The sequence below is a fragment of the Chelmon rostratus genome, chromosome 3, assembly GCF_017976325.1.
Source record: "Chelmon rostratus isolate fCheRos1 chromosome 3, fCheRos1.pri, whole genome shotgun sequence".
In the NCBI taxonomy this organism is placed as follows: Eukaryota; Metazoa; Chordata; class Actinopteri; order Chaetodontiformes; family Chaetodontidae; genus Chelmon; species Chelmon rostratus.
The window spans coordinates 2,014,173-2,026,836 of record NC_055660.1 but is presented as its reverse complement, the minus strand read 5'-3'; the positions used below and the strand labels follow the sequence as shown (position 1 = coordinate 2,026,836).

General features: G+C 46.2%; 1 protein-coding gene across 4 annotated transcripts in view; it reads right to left on the bottom strand.

Annotated features, from left to right (window-relative positions):
* npnta (nephronectin a) overlaps positions 1-12,664 on the bottom strand; it is a 45,259-nt gene that overhangs the window by 12,801 nt on the left and 19,794 nt on the right. For 2 of the 4 annotated variants that reach the window (XM_041966094.1, XM_041966103.1), the window contains 3 exons: positions 8,137-8,232; positions 3,056-3,175; positions 1,770-1,889 (listed from right to left, as the gene is read on the bottom strand). In XM_041966094.1, coding sequence (XP_041822028.1) covers positions 1,770-1,889; positions 3,056-3,175; positions 8,137-8,232 — 336 coding nt within the window. The remainder of the gene's footprint in view (positions 1-1,769; positions 1,890-3,055; positions 3,176-8,136; positions 8,233-12,664) is intronic. The other 2 variants (XM_041966112.1, XM_041966120.1) reach the window with 1 other exon arrangement.

Here is a 12,664-nt window from a genome sequence, read left to right as displayed (position 1 = left end):
AACAAGCAAGTGAATGGAGTGGGCAGAGCTCTCTCATCCCTTAACAACCACCGCTGAGGTTCTCATCGGCGACACACTTAATCCCAAACTGCAGCTCTAATGGCCCAGCTGAATTATTCAGATACTGACGGGGCCGTGGTGAATTATCATGTTTTACATTAAAAAAAACACACGTGCCCTCCTAAATACAGTCATCGTGCCGTCACGCTAAATACAATATTGATTACAAATAGCTGTTTTCATGAATGTTAACGTGTAACTCTAAGGACATTTCTTTCAAGTAGCAAATCTTTAAGCAGCAGATTTAAACCCACAGTCACAGTCACATATATACGAGCCAATGGTAGACTCAGCAGTTGTGTTTTACTTGAGAGGCAGCGCTGAAATATGACAAAAACAATGCAGAAACAATGCAAAACATCAATAGAGTTTGCCATTAATCAGAGGGCCGCGCAGCACTTCTGTCACAGTGCACAAACAAGTCAATACTTCCTCGTGGTGGATTATCAGACATCTCTCTTAAGGGATTTCTGGCTTAATCCATTTTAAGTGCACATACAGCAGGTGCGGTTTCTTTAAAAAAAGCTAGAAATGTGGGAGTAAATTTAACAGGACGGAGACAGGTGAGCACACACCTTCTGAGACACGTCTGTGGAATAACATCAGCTGAAGCCACTCGTAGAATTGCATTTATGAAGCTCACGCTGATTTTCTTTGCAATCTCTGGCACCTTTATTTTTCTATTTGATGCAGCAGAATTTCCTTTTTCTTTTGCTATTATCATTTATCAGTTTATATATTCTGGAAATATTAAATGTGTGTTCATTTCGCATGCTAAGTGGTACTGGAGCTATTTCACCCGAATAAAACAACATTTTTTTTCCAAGTGAGCAACTTCATTAAAAAATGACAGCTCATTGCGGCAGATGTAGGGCAAATTCTTGTCTCTGATTGGCTGTTTCTGCTCCGTCATCATGAAAACTCGCTCATCTGAGGCTCAGGTTAGGATCTGGTTACTGGAAGGATTCACCTCCAGAAATGTGACTAAACTCTCCATAAAACTTCCAGAAGGATCCGGAAACATTTCGCTAAACTGCCCAAACACCTGTGGCAGGCGGCCTTTCCTTCCCCTCCCCCATCGTTCATGATTGATGTCTGCCCCTTTTCAGAGATCCGCCCCCCCATTAGCCAGCCTGCAGTTAAGTGGGACTATGAGGCAACGTGGAACAGTCCAGTCTGGAACAGCCTGTATTTAAACCTGACACAGGTTAACTGCCTCAGCTGGCCCCCTCATCTGTTAGTCACCCATCTGAGGAGCTGTGTCACGTAATCAAAGAAGGAGGGGAGGGCAGGAGGAGGGTTGTGGGGGGGCTGGGCCTCTCCGATCACATTTCTGCTGTAAAAGCTGGAGGAAGTAAGCAGACAGAAAGTCACCATTTGCTGGACGAGGACGGTTAAATTGCTGGGGTCCTTGATCAAAGCAAAAAAAAAAAAAAGCGGCATGGGTAAACACTTTGGATGAATTTCAGCTTCGCTTGCTGAGAGGTTTTGTCCGAGTTCCCAAATTGCGTTTTCGAAGCCAACTCGTCTTTCTTTCTCTGCCAAAACAGTTGAATTTGATTATCACTCAGCAAATTAAAAGGCTGAGAGGAACACATAAAAAAATGCATGAATAAAACGCTCCGGTCTGTGCTCCACACGAGCTGCTCGTGGATGGGGGAGGTAACGCGAGGCTCAGTTGTCAGTGATATATAAAGACCGGGACGTACCCACGCAGGTTCTTCCATCCGGGGCCAGCTGTAACCCCGGTGACGGGCACTGACATCGGACCTCTCCTTTCAGCACCTCGCAGCCGTACTGGCAGTTGGCCATGCCACAAGTGCGAGCATCTGATGGACACAAGGGAAAACAACACATATTAACAAGGGAGAGGACAGTTTATGCCGCTCTCATGCTCACTTTCTTCCTCCTTGCATCCTCACTCACACTTTCTCCCCCAGCCAGTGTGTGAGAGCCTCCGGCTGCCTTCTCTTATATTAGCTGAGATGACCCTGAGGTGCAGACAACCGAACGGCACGCGCTCGGCCTTTATTAGATTCCCGTGCTGCGCAGTCGCTCTGCGCTCGCGCCTTATCCAACCCTCCCTCACCCACTTTCATCCCTCCATCCTGCAGCTGCAGAATCGCACTCCATCTCCACCCTATCGAGTCTGCAGCAGCCGTGTTGTCGAGCCGTGCCGGGCAGATCAAGACCCTCCAAAATAATAATATAATGGAAGAGGTTTTGTTCAGCCTCTCTCAATAACTTCAGACCCTAAAAAGGAAATTAAAAGCGAGGCTCCTGCTGCCGCTGCTACTTCAGCCTGCCGCGGGCACCCTGGAGTACAGTTTGATGACCGAGGCAGGCCGGGCTGATTAAATGCTACAGCGATCTATTGATCAAAGCAGCAGCAGGGGAGAAGAGAAGAGTGGCAAGGTGTTTAACACTATCACACTATCATCACACAACAACAGCTAGAACAGTGTGAGATTGCCTCAAGTGGTGAGCAATTCGGGCTCTAAAAAAAGGGGGGGGGGGGAAATTTCTTCTGATAAAAAAAGACCAAATTAAAAGTCACGCCATCCTCGAAAATAGTTATCAGGTGGGAAACAGAATTTACAGGCATCAGCTCCCATTCTGTGCAATACCTCAAGGCGACCAATCAGAACTGTACATTCACTCGAGGGTCTAAAGATCGTATTTCTTTCACGGTTTTCATTTAAGGCGTCCTTACGTTCTTCACAGGGGTTCCTGAGACTGCGGAGCTGCTATAATGAAGCACATCAACACGGGGCTTTTAATCAAAGCAGTCCATCAAAGGATTGTGAGGCTTCTGTCAGAGGTGCTTACATGAAGCACGGACACTGAATGCATTTACAGCAGAGTGAGGGGAGGCTTCACAGTAGCACAGCCAGGCCACAAAGCAGAGGAGATGAAGAAATGCACATTTCAGACAGCAATGCAACCGTATGTGTGTGTGTGTGTGTGTGTGTGTGTGTGTGTGAGGCAGACTCACTTCCACAGGTCCCATCAGGCATCAGCATGTAGCCGTTGAGGCAGTAGCACTTGTAGCTCCCATACGTGTTCATGCACCTGTGTTTACAAGGCCTCGGCTTCAGCCCACACTCATTCAGGTCTGCAGACAGAGAGAGAGGGCATGAGTGGACTGGAGGGGGGGGGGGCCCTCCTGCACAGAGGTGAAATTAGTCGGAGGGCAAAGGTGAAGAGGTCACTCGTCAAACCTCACCCATCCATTTACGTGTGGCTTTGAGCTGTTTGTGTGTGTTTGCGTGTGTGTTAATGTGTGTGTTTTAGAAGGGGGGGGGCGCGGGGTGTCTTCAAGGAAGTGAAGTGCCGTGTTCTGACAAGCCTGCAACTTCCCTCTTTGATGGTTTAACAGGAAGCCAGTGTCAACTGTCAACCTGCCCATTACCTGCAAGTGATAAAAGATGCTATTACAGAGTCTGACTCACCCCCCCCCCCCTCCGGTTCATGTGGCTGCGGCTGCTGCATCCTCTCTGATAGATGTATATAATCCCAGCGTTGGGGGGCTGCCCTGAGCTCAACACCTGTCAAATGCTTATGCAAATTCAAGTCATTATACTCTCCTCACAGCAGACGTTTTGACGAGTCAAACACAAGTGTAGCTAATAATATTATTAATGTCTGCTTTCCATTTCTGCGTCCCAGCGGCAGCACCCCGGTGTTGTGCGTGCTGCCTCGGGGGGGATGACTTATTGACACTCCTAAATGAAACAGAGACAGCGTTAATGTTATTAGCCACACCTGTGCACGTCCTGCTATAAGTCAAAGTGTGAAGGGGTTATGGTAAGTGAAATAAATATATTCATGTCTGTGTCTCTAAATGAACTAAAGCGAAACTGTAGCACAGCAGCCGACCAAGAGCTCCACGGAGACGTTCTGACATGTCGCAGCAGGAAGTGCACAGGTGTGACTAACAGCATTAATCAGGTCTTCATTCCACTGAGGTAGTTCAGGTGCAGGGTCCTGGCGTTGTGCATGTCGCCTCTCTGTGATGACTTATCGCTAGCTGGAGCGGGGACACCATTAATGCTATTAGCGTCACCTGTGCCTGAACTTCCTGCCAAGCCGACGCGTCCGTAAACAAACTAACATGTTTATTTCTTTCTTTCGACTCCACTGAACATTTATTTTCAACAGTGTCACTTTCACAACATCCAGATTGGAGGAAACCAACCAGCAAGAGCTTGAGATTTTTGATGTATCATAAAATTAAATGCTCAGAGGTGACGGATGATATTAATGATGAGAGGTTGTAGTTTATCTGAGTGTGTGTGTGTGTGTGTGTGTGTGTGTGTGTGTGTGTGTGTGTGTGTGTGCTGTACGGGTGCCTGAAAGGTTATTTTTTTATATGTGGAGGATTTAGTATTAGTGGGGTCCGCTGTACGAGAGGTCCACTGGGCTTTAATTAAAGCTGGGGGGAGTCATTCTGGAGAACAACTGTTCATATTAGCTGAATTTCAAGTTCTGTTCTCGTTGCAAACAACACTATTCCAGCCAATCAGCAACAGGTGGCCTTCCTGGTCATGCACGGGACCAGGGGAGGGGGAGGGGAGAGACGTGGGGGAGCGAGAGGGGCACTGAAGCTGGTCTACTAGCATGTAATGGCATTGTGAAGAAGGAGAGGCGGCAATATCAACAATCCCTCTGCAGAGTAACTCAGCCCACCTTTGAAGAGATGACTGAATCTCATCGTAGATTCTTTTCAATCAACCTGCAGCTGAAACAGACGGACGGCTCTGTTGCTTTTTCACCGCTGACACACAGGTGGGTAATAAACGTTCGTCTGGCACTGTGGCACGCCGACACGTCTAAATAAAACAATCATTAATGGAGCATCGCGGTGGTTTAGACGGAGACAGAACTCATTTTGTGGTCGCTTTACTGTCCAGTTATTACGTCCCGTTCATGAAGGTGCTCATTCACTACGCCTCCTCCTACGCTTCTCCACCAGCTGCTGCCTGCAGCGCTACATTAGCCGTGCTCATCTCCTCTTCATCGGACACTCGGGTCGGGCCGGGGAGGGTTGACCTCAGGACCAGCTCGCTCCAGAGCGTCACGTCATGTCGTGATAAACGGCTAAAACCTCACACGAGTGTCCTGATTAGCATGTTTGTAGTTATGAGCTTTTCCCACTACAGCAAGGTGAAAACGTGCGCTGTGAAAAAGACCAACGGCGTGCTCGATGCACGTTGCTCTTAATAGAATATTGATTACGCTGCCATTAGCTGTGGTGGAGAGTAACTAATTACTCTCATCACTGTAATTGAGAATCGTTGTTGTGTACTTGCTCGGCTCGAGTACACTCAAATAATTTATTTAAGCAGATTCTCTCCTCTCTGTGCAGTCATACTCTGAGAAAACGAGGATTATAAAGTAGCCCGCAGTTACGCTGCTCTGACACAGACGAAGATTTTTCATTTCCGTTTGCTTCAAACCTCTTTCTCCTCTTAGTCCAGTGTTCAAGATTAAGTTTTCTGGTGAAGAAAATAGTGTCGCTGCTCTCGCGGGGCATCGCTGAATTGAAGAGGGACTGGACGGTGAGGCATGTTCATGCTGAATTGGTTATGGCTACCAGTTCACCCTCTTCATCGCCTCAACTCTTCCTCGCAGGCATTTTTTTTAAAAAGAACATCTCTCCAATGTGTTTAAAAATTCATTCCGACTTCATATTTTACTTTTACTGATATTTGGGAAAGTAACTTTGGCAGGATGGCACGCTGAGCCAGAGTTCACTGTCATGATTCATCCAGAAACAATCAGCGTACAGACCTCAGACAACGTCACGCTGAATCTGTTAGCCATCGCTTATAATCCTCCAGTGTGATTGATGGAGCTTCATTCTTTCAAATTAAAGCAAGGCTCGGATTGTGAACGGCTGAGAGAGTTTAAGGCCACTCTTGGCTTTGTTTCAGCGCCTTTAGAAGAGAAAAGTCCAGTGCTAGGAATTCTCTCTAATGAGTGTTTAGGTGGGTTTAAAGACTTACGTTGATGGAAGCAGCGTATTGATGGGAGTGAATATCTCACACAGCCGTTTCTTCCCGCCTGTGACCTAAATATGAGGTCCCTTGGGAGCACAAGGCCCAAAAGGAGAAAATCCAACCTGAAACTACAGAGGAATCCATCACGCTGGAATGATGACACAGACTCCAAGACATATAAATAACTTCTATGAATATCGGCCCCTGTTTCTGGGATACAGTAGAAGCGTCGCAGATAGATTTCATCTCACCGCACAGCACACCGGGGGTCGTTTTCATCTTGGCCGGCCGTATTGTAAACGGTGCCGTGTTTAGCTCTGTGGACATATGCAGGGTGCATTCTCTGAGTGCCACATACCGCCTACATTTGACAGATACCATAGATTAACTTGGATGAATGACGGAGCAGATGCCCGGTTGGTACACCCACAGACCTCGCCCTCTGTCAGTGGCAGCTTCTGGCCTGCTGAGGCCATGCTGGCTGGGCGACTGACCACCTGCTTGCTGAGTGCCACCGGGCTTGAACTCATGTTCCACAACTATGAGTTTTTCTGGACGTGTAGGGCTCAGTTCATTTTATTCTACTAAACATGCACAAGTGTGTCAAGCGAGCTGGTTAATATTCTGATCTAAATTCATCAGTAGGTATGAAAATAATGGGATGAATATATGGGGGCCAGATTTTCCTGAAACATTTTGCAAGTCCAAATGCAAACATGGGATCTGTGTGTTTGCCTGTTCAGGCTAAATCAACAAGCCCCACAATTTTCTGTCTGCATTTGTGCATCCAAAGAGAGCTTTTCTGAGCAGGCGGGAACGCAGGTGCAATGTCATGCCAACATGGATGCTGAAATTGCAACTTGTCTCGCTGCCCGTCGCAATTTGCACTGCGAGCGCGTTTGAGCTGTCGCTGGCGTGCATCACATGATTTATTTCAATTTTTAAGCCTTTTGAAAAAAGATATTAATGCTTCTTATTTATTTGTCATGATTTGGTCCATCAGACAGAAAACTTCACTCTGTCCTCAGCACACACACGCATCCTCACTCTTCACTTTTTTTAATTAGCGGTGTCAAACCCTGTTTCCCTCCCCGGTTTCACAGCGAACAACCGGCATTCTCATTACTGCGATTACAGAAAACCATAGCAACGCTGTCCACCGTCGGCGTGGCGGAGAAACAGGTCTCCGCTTGCCCGTTGCACTGAAAAAGAAAAACAGCTCCAAAATGTAAATGAGGGATTATTGAAATGGTCACATTCTCAGACAGAGGCAGCTCCGGGAGCATCAGCACATGCCAGACACAAGACACAGCCAGGGCCCCCTCTGTGTGGACAAACAACAGACAGGACGCAGAGAGGACACAGAAGACGGGAGGGAGAGAGACAACAGAGCACCGGTGTGCGGTTCGACACGGCCCCAGGACTGCAGAAACCTGCGCGAGGGCAGAGGTGGAGAGCCCCCCCGGCTGTTCACTGTACAGTGAATGAACTGCTAAGACACATCTGAAGTGATGCAAAGTGGAGTGATTTATTGGGTCAGCTCCACAGAGGTATGCTATGCTACATTCCCGACACGCCTCTATCACTGACAGAGAGATTAGCGGGGGCTCTTTCTTGGGGATGTGCTTGTCTCTAAAGAAGATAACACTCGGTTAGGATTTAAGGCCTTGTGCCAGCAGCGATGGAGGAGTCATGAGTGCTGAGTCCATGTCGATTATGGTTTTAAAGGGAAGGAGGAGCTCTTTGTTCCAGGTGCTCAAAGAACCTGAGAGGAAAATGAGAGCGGGGGCGGGGGGCAGAGCAGTAAGGAAAAATCTGCGATGGCTCTTTGGTTCTGAGAGGCTGATTTTTCGGGAAAGAAGGAGAGGCGGCGGTAAAGGCTGTGACATGCTCTGCATTCATGCAAGCATTTCTACCGAGAAGCTGCTCTTGGGTGGCGTCTCTCCTGCCAGGAGAGGACAGGAAGCAGCAAGAACACAGGTGAGAGTGACATTCTCTCCCCCCCTCAGTCTGCACAGTGCAGCACCATGCATGTTGCCGAGAGGTGGTGCTGAGGCCGGCCGACGAGTCTCACCCTCCGTCACTACTCTCGCTGGCTGATGGTCCACAGGAAGAAAGATAGGAGGGTGAATGGCCCACACTGGTGGGGTTAAATAGTCCAGCTCTTCTTCTTTAGATAAAAGAAATTGGGTTAGAGGGCACGGGGGGGAAGACAAAGTCGTAAAAGGGTGGAGAAAGAGTGAGGAGGACAGCAGGACAGAGACACAGAGAGAGAGACGTAGTGAGAATGAAAAGCACCAACCATTGGATTAGAACACCTCTGACCACACCACATTCCTGGAAAGGAAGGAGGAACATTATGCAGCAAAGAGGATTACACTTGTGGGAATTGGACATGAGCTGAGTATCAGAAAAAAATTCGAGGGCACAGGGGAGAAACATCGAAAGCGTTTTCGCGTCCCTTCCCCTCTTGACCTCCTCTCTCCTCTGCATTCCTTTTTAGTCATGAGGCTGAAATAGGATCTGAGAGAATTACAGTATCTCACGGATTCAGAGGATCGCCTCTCAATTTGTATCTGGAGGTTCAAAGGTAGACAGGAGTTACCGTTTAAAGAGGCAAATCATCGCTCGACTACAAGCACTTCAGCCTCTCGAATTTCAGCCCCTCCCCTCGCCGTCTATCCATCTGTGCAACAACACCTATTGTTAAGTGACGGGAAGGTGATACAGCTACCTCCGACTGTTTTGCACGCTGCAAATCATCCAAGCTTTTCCCCGCTGAAGGACGCAGAAACTTAAACTGAGAAGGTATGCAAGCCTGTTGCTTTCTTTCCAACTGGACCCAGGACGGAAACACTTGGCCTTACCTGCAAATAGGCGCCATGGATGGATACTGGTTCAACATAGAGGACAATAACACCCCGAGACAATCATCTAACTAGTGCAGCACTTATAAGAGTTCGCCTTTCCTCCAATAGAGATGTGTGTAGGCACGCAATAATATAAAGGCATCAAAATTATGAAGGTTTCCATCTGAACCTCACAGCTGAGCGGGGGCTGGACTGAATGCAGGCAGGTAAACAGTCCGATCATGTTTCTTAACGCCTGAATTTATTTAGAATTATATTAAAAAAATTATTATTTGTGTTTTTGTTTTCAAATTGATCCTAAACTAAGAGGAGTTTGTTAATTTTTCTGTAGATATAAATTTAGGTATGATGCAAATTAGCGACAACAGGCGTTAATGCTGCATTTAAGTATTAACGCCTGTTGTCGCTAATTTGCATTAAAATGCAAATGCCTTTTTTTTATTCATAAATGTGCATCATAAAAACCACAAAATTGGCTTACAACCATTACATTGTAACAACAACACAACAGATGTAGTTTTGATGTGTGTTGAATATGCACAAACCTGCATCAGGGGGATGCGTGCGCGATTCGGCTGCAGTGAAGCGGTTTGATGCGAATTCACGACAATCAGCGTTAAGGGGTTAATTGTTTGGTGGAAAGCTCAACAGTATCACAAATTGGAACAGAGAGACCGAACTCTGAATCCTGCATCTAATGGGATCAATGACTGAAGCTCTGAGACTAAAAAATGTTAGCGAAATGCCAAAAAGTGCATAAATAATGGTACAAGCAAAGCCCACATATTATTAGCAGCCATTGTAAAAGCATAACAGCATGTTTGCCTTGACCTGCTCATTTAATGGAGCAGGATTTGTGCTCCAGGATAAATAACCTCACAGAATCTGCAGGAGGTTGATGACATTATTGATCTGAGCTCAGCCATCAGTGAGCCGGGTGCTGAGACTCTCATGCTGCTTTAAAGTCTCGCTCCCTCTGTGTCCCTGCGACGGCTCGCTGCCATTCGCCATGCTTCATTGGCTCCATGGCACCCGGTATGAGGACGTACTGTTATGGTGTTGTATATATTTTAATATGCTGCCACTTCATGTACATACACTTACTTACCTTTGCAGTGAAAATGTGACTTTGTTTTTTGTGTCATTACAATCACCACTAAAGGGAGGACAGGGGGTGATCAGTTCTACTAATTTCAGTTCCTATTTGCTGCTTATTGAGGTCGGTAAAGTCAAATATCACCTCATACCCCTCTAATGACTTTGTTATAAAAGAGAACAGAGATAAAACAAACACAGTTTGAAGTAATTAGATGATAATTGAAGGAAAATACACAGTTTGATGACATGCAATACTCAGAATACTTGCAGCTGTTTGACTGTTAGCCAGGAAGACAAACAGCGACGGAGCGGGATCGATGTCTAAAACAACAACACTGACGTCTGTCTACACCTGAAGACCGAAATTAACAATGAGGTGAGGGGAAGAAAAGGTGGCGAGAGGTCCAGATATTAACTAACACTCTAAAAACAGACAGAGAAACAAATTGTGCGACAGTGCGAGGCTATCATACCTGAAGAGGTATTAATTATATGGTCGGTTGACACGGGGGGGGGGGGGGGGGCAGCATCTGGAGGCACTGCAGCTGTATCGCTTTTAATGTCTGAGACGTCACTCCTCCAGCAAAATCTTTTAATAGTGTCTTAACAGCAGGTCAACTACTCCTAATTAAATCCACCTGCGCGGAATAATCATCTTATTAAAATGATCGGATCAGCAGGGGGGGGGGTGCGCTGCCAAATTGTTAAACAGATTATCGCTGTAATGAGTTTATTTGTGCGGCGAGAGCGCATTCATCCATCCTCTCCATGCTGTATGACAGACACAATCCTCATCAGCACCGAAGGTGAAGCGCCTCCTCATAATGACGAGGCGTTCTTGAAGCGGCGGTTATTCTTCTTGACAGTCGAGGGTGAATATTATCGGATTGACTCGAATGATATCCCGCGCAGGTGCTGAGATTCGTCCGTATAAGAAAAGCTATGAAAGTGATATAAGCACTAATGTGAATTTATTTGGCAGATGAAAAGAGCTGAGTTAAAAGCAGACATGCAGTCCTTGAAGTATAAATCTCTCAAACCAGTGCCAGCTCATAAAAGTTCGACAGAGGAAAATACGGCTTTGATTCGAGGTGTGATGAAATCAATACGGTACAACATCAGCCATGCCTCTGTTTAGTGTAAACACTCCCGCTTCCTCTGTGGCTTGTTTTCACGGTGGTGTTTAACGCTCTTGTTAATCAGAGCACCTCCAGGGTCACACGTCTGCCCACACCTCCCACACAGAGCAGAGGGATGTGTGTGTCCATTTGTGTGAGCATGCAAAATATCCGTCTGCGTGTGCAGGCTCACACGGCGAGTCTGCATCCATGACGATAACGCTCGACTCCTTTTGTTACGCGCCGGGCATCTTCCTCAGAGATGTAATCACGCACGAAATGCACGCGCCGAGAAGTGAATAAAAAGCTGCCATGTTTGCAACTTTTTCATCTTGAAATCGTTGAAACCCCTGCCCTAAACATGCGAGTTAAATTTGATACCAGCCTTCATCATTGTTTTCATTACCGGAAGAAGAACCACTCATGGCTGAACAAATATTAAAGACAAGTTTCCATCATGTCTTCTTTCAGGTTCTCTGGAGAGTTTAACTCTCAAACAATGCATGCTGGGAAGTCTGCTAACAGACTGATCTCACTTCTTTAGAAACTTACTTGAATGAACTGAGCAGTAAGCTCATTCAGCTCATTCAACTAATCATTTAAAGTCAAAAGACTCACGTTCACGAGTTCAAAAATGGTCCGAAAATGAGAATTTTGAATTTCATTAACTTCAAAAGACTAAAACTTTGAAGTTTAGTGAACTCTAAAACATTAGTTGATTCTACTACATTGCTGCATGGGGTTTTAACCCTATAATGCCTGACCCAAGAAATAATGGACTGAAAATTCTATTTTTTTGAATTTGAAGACTTTATTTGGCCCTTTAACAATTTATTATTATTATTTTTTTAATTAGCAAATATGTTTTTTTGTTTGTATCATTTGAGCAAAGTTTTTACCACATGGTAATGCAAAACGTTTCAGAAATGCATGTATCACATATGATACCCACGGCATTATAGGGTTAAGTGGGACTTCTCGGCCTTTAGCAGCATGGAGGTCGGGGAAACCGCTCCGGACAAATCCGTCCAGTCCTGCAGTCGAGCTCCGGAGCGACGGGGTATTAGAATGCGTGGAAACGCCGGCCACCTGGCACATCAATAGTAAACCTCAAATCAATGTTTCACAGACGCTGCATTTAAATGAGGAACCTAATCTATGGCTTCTGAATAATTAAATTGGTTTCCATAGCTTGTGCCAGCTCAAAGCAGAACCCAAGGTTATCTCCACCTCAACAGGCTGAAAGGGCAAATCTGCCACTCAAAGATATGGTAAAACGGTAAGCGCCGTACAAACATCCAGAGCTTATTGGACAAATGGGGGGGTTCGATGGACACTTGAAAGTACAGTTTCATCTTCAAAGGTCCTGGAATCACATTTGTCAGATAAGTCCGTCTGAATGGTCGACGGCCAAGTCTCTTGTAGTTTGATACGGGACGCGGATCCTTTTTCCTCTCCCCCTTTGTGGCAGATTAAGACAAAGTGCAGCCGTCTGGCCGGGCAGACGGGAGCCACC